At 41.3% G+C, this 4,345-nt stretch overlaps 1 protein-coding gene across 1 annotated transcript; it reads left to right on the top strand.

Moving 5' to 3' along the window:
* The first annotated feature begins 2,945 nt into the window (after positions 1–2,945).
* Positions 2,946–4,049, top strand: LOC138276128 (zinc finger protein 436-like). The gene has a single exon (XM_069219173.1). It carries the CDS (start codon positions 2,946–2,948, stop codon positions 4,047–4,049), a length of 1,104 nt encoding a protein of 367 aa, XP_069075274.1.
* The last annotated feature ends 296 nt before the right edge of the window (positions 4,050–4,345 follow it).

The following is a 4,345-nucleotide window of genomic DNA, read 5'->3' as shown; positions in this document are numbered from 1 at the left end:
ATTTGGGGCCAGATTTTGAAATTGTTCAGCATCCCGTCCATCATCTGTTCTTCTTGCAGTTAAACCTATTCAGCATTGAAAGTGCCTTCATGAGATTCTCAGAAGGCCCTGACACGCATACGTTACAAGATATTTTCTCAATCTGCTACTGAGCGTGGCTTCAGACACAAGAACGTTTTGTGGCTGTTTTTGGTATTCCGTACTCTGCGACGTAACAGGTCGACTCAAGCTGAGCTAGGAGTCCATGGTCTTCAGGGCTGAGATGTCTGCATCACATGCTTTATCCTTCCCGGAAATCACAAGATGTCCTCTTTGATGAAATGCCTGTACAACGAGGGTAAATAGACCTTGCACCTTATCTTGGAAGGAGGCAGACCTTGTGATTCGTGATGTAAAATTCAAAAATTAACACATGAATTCTGTTGCACTCCTAATTACACTTAGTATATATTTAAATCACTAGTATACATTATATGAACGAGTTTTTGTTGCAGTATCAACATAATACATGTTATACTTGTGAATGAAAAACACAAACATATTTATAAAAAAATGAATCTATGAATGAATGTATAAATTAATAAAATACAGGCCACAAAAATGGGAAAACATATAAAGTACATGACAATGTCCTGTAAAATGCTTTCTGGTTTTGAAAGTTTGCCATTTGCCAACTCACTCCAGTTTCTTTCTTTGAATCTCATGGGTAACCTTCCCCAGCCAAGATCCTCGCACATGGATGCCTTGTTCAAAGTGAGTCAACAGCACATTGCTTGCTCTTCTGACTATCTAACTTATCTGACTGCCATCTCTTCACAAAAGCGTGAGCTAACTCGAATGAACAGAACACTAGGAAGTGTGTCGCTTTCTCAAGTCCTCCTCTGTTTGTACCTCATGAGCACCTACCTGTGCACCTCCTCTGTTTGTACCTCATAAGCACCTACCTGTGCACCTCCTCTGTTTGTACCTCATAAGCACCTACCTGTGCACCTCCTCTGTTTGTACCTCATAAGCACCTACCTGTGCACCTCCTCTGTTTGTACCCCATAAGCACCTACCTGTGCACCTCCTCTGTTTGTACCCCATAAGCACCTACCTGTGCACCTCCTCTGTTTGTACCTCATAAGCACCTACCTGTGCACCTCCTCTGTTTGTACCTCCTAAGCACCTACCTGTGCACCTCCTCTGTTTGTACCTCATAAGCACCTACCTGTGCACCTCCTCTGTTTGCACCTCCTAAGCACCTACCTGTGCACCTCCTCTGTTTGTACCTCATAAGCACCTACCTGTGCACCTCCTCCCAATCTAGCAGAACCCCATCTGGATACAAAGCTGCTTCTTGCGCACCAAACGGACACCACTACGTCAGGTTCCCTGGAAAGTCAGAAAATTGAAGAATAATGAATAATATGCACACATCTGTTATCTGCGGGGATTTATCAGGTAAATTATTAGTTGTCATAGAGTCTCCATAATAAGGACTAAATGACTGATATGGTTGAATATTACAATATAAATCAAAGTTTGTTTGCCTTATCTCTGAGCGTAATGTGACAGCGGGACATTACAATGAACTCCTCACTCTGTTTTACAGAGAACCCCTGCACTGGAAAGAGCTGCATCTTGAATTTCAAGGAGGTCTGAACTTTAACTACTCTAGCTAGAGTTAAAGAATCTCTTCTCTACATAACATGTGCAGGCCAGAACCAGGCCCTGCAAGTTGCGCTAGATTTAGGGAGATGGGCAGATGTTAACGCCAATAAAAAATCTAGCTCATCACACAATAATGCTCCAGTCTTTCAGGTTAGAAGAAACCAGAATTGCTTGGACCAACCCCACAGGTGCTCAGGAAGTGTCCGAGATTACTTAAAGAACAGCAGGGTAAAGACGAGTTGGCCCTTGAGCTGATACAAAGTCACAGGAAAGTACAGAAGTTGAATACAGTTACCTTTGTTTTATACTCTCTGAAGAGTTACCTTTGGTAGATACTTCCTGAAGCTGACGAAACAGCAGCACATCCTGATCCTTCCTTTTCCACAATCTGTTCTTTAATGGAATCTTGTCCATGTGCATCTACTTACGCTGTACCTGTAGCACGTGGTGCTCCGTGACCGCCATTTCTTTACTAAGTCACTCCGTGGAGACTGATAAATCACCTCCTTTTCTGAAGTAAATAATATGGGATGTGTTCAACATAACTTTTAGTTAAATATCCGTGTATGGTGAACTACACCTTGCGAGGTTTCAAAGGTGGTAAAAGAGCGTTGTCGTTTACAACCAGATAAGTACTGTGCATTCATATTCTATTACAATTGTATTTTTTAATTTTAAATCTCTTTACATTCAACAGGAAAAAAGTCTTGAAATCACAAAATGATGTTAAATAATGAAGATAATACTTCAACTCTGCAAGACAACTGTCAGAAATAACGAGGACCAGTCTACTGTACAGTGCAGTCGGCAACAGAGGAACCTGAACACAAACTGACAGATCCTGGAAGAAACAGTCAAAGGCTATTCATTGAATGTAAGAGTCTGAGTTGTGCACCTTTACACCACAGGACTAAGAAGTGACTTCTACAAAATTAAGACAAACCACCTCCTGTATAGACCGGTGTCAGCTTTGATCGTGGGATCAGTATGATGTGGTTACCACAGTGCTTGGACTAAAGATAAAGAACCATCATTCAGTGCTCTAGGTCTGTTGTAAACTCTTTCTGGCCCAACTGCAGCAACAAGAGAATATATTACCTTGTACTGACCAGAAGGAAAAATAATCTTTACCCGCAAGCGTCAAAAACTGTTATCCAGTCAAGAGGCACAATCACTCAAAAAGATGCCGGGCATATGTTGAGTGCGACAACTGACTTTTAAATTGGAAATCAAATGTCCTAAATACCTGCTCACCCAGGAAATGTGAGAATAATACAAGTGCTTTATCAACCATGTTGGCCCTTCAGGAAACAGAGTCATGGGAAGTGGACAAACATATCACCGACCCAGAGACACTAAGCAAGAAAGAAGAATCATACACAGGCAGGGACAACTTTAGCTTGTCATCGCTACAAAAGGACGAACAGCAAACACACAAAGGAGAAAAACTATTCTATTGTACTGAATGGGTGCAAAGCTTTAGTCATTTAGCACTCCTTAAAGAGCACTGCCAAACACACACAGGAGAAAAGCCATTCAGATGCAGTGAATGTGGGAAGCGCTTTACTAAGTTATCACACCTTGAGAGACATTATCAAACACACACTGGGGAAAAACCATACCATTGCAATGAATGTGTGAAGCAATTTAGTCAGTTATCACACCTCCAAAGACATCAGCAAACACATACAGGAGAAAAACTATACCATTGCAGTGAATGTGGAAGTATGTTTAGCAAATCTTCAAGATTAAGGAATCATCAGCAAACTCACACGGGAGAAAACAAATTCAAGTGCAATGAATGTGCGAAGTGCTTTAGTCGGTTATCAGATCAACAAAGACATCAGCAAACACACACTGGGGAAAAACCATATCATTGCAATGAATGTGTGAAAAGTTTTAGATGGTTATCACACCTCCAAAGACATCAGCAAAGACACACAAGGGAAAAACCATACCATTGCAATGACTGTATGAAGAGCTTTTGTCAGCTATCAGATCTACACAGACCTCAGCAAACACACACAGGGGAAAAACCATATGATTGCTACGAATGTGGAAGTAGTTTTAGTCGTTACTCAACACTGAGGATTCATCAGCGAACACACACAGGAGAAAGACCATTCAAGTGCAATGTATGTGGGAAGAGTTTTTGTCAATTATCACATCTACAAAGACATCAGCAAACACACACTGGGGAAAAACCATTCAAGTGCAGTGAATGTGTGAAGAGCTTTAGTCAGTTATCAAACCTACAATGTCATCAGCGAACACACACTGAGGAAAAACCATACCATTGTAGTGAATGTGGGCTGAGCTTTAGTCGGTCAACATATCTTGAGAGACATTATCAAACACACACAGGGGAAAAACATACAAATGCAGTGAATATTTGAAGCAGCGTAGTTAGTTATCACACCTCCAAAGACGTCAGCAAACACACAGGGGAAGATCCATACCACAGAAATGAATGTGCGAAGAGCTTTAGACAATTATCACACCTCCAAGTACATCAGCAAACACATATATTACTCATATTGAAGGTTTTGTGAACCAATGAGAATCAAGCGTCTCAGCTCCTGTGACTAAACAGAGACCACTTCTGATGGATAATTCTACCTGCAAATTCCTCACCCATAGAATAATACTCAGGCACCAGTCGAGATCCAGACTCTTCAAGGCTAGCATATTG

The sequence above is a fragment of the Pleurodeles waltl genome, unplaced genomic scaffold (genome assembly GCF_031143425.1).
Source record: "Pleurodeles waltl isolate 20211129_DDA unplaced genomic scaffold, aPleWal1.hap1.20221129 scaffold_37, whole genome shotgun sequence".
Lineage (NCBI taxonomy): Eukaryota > Metazoa > Chordata > Amphibia > Caudata > Salamandridae > Pleurodeles > Pleurodeles waltl.
The sequence above is the reverse complement of the archived record's forward strand: the minus strand, read 5'-3'. Positions and strand labels throughout refer to the sequence as shown.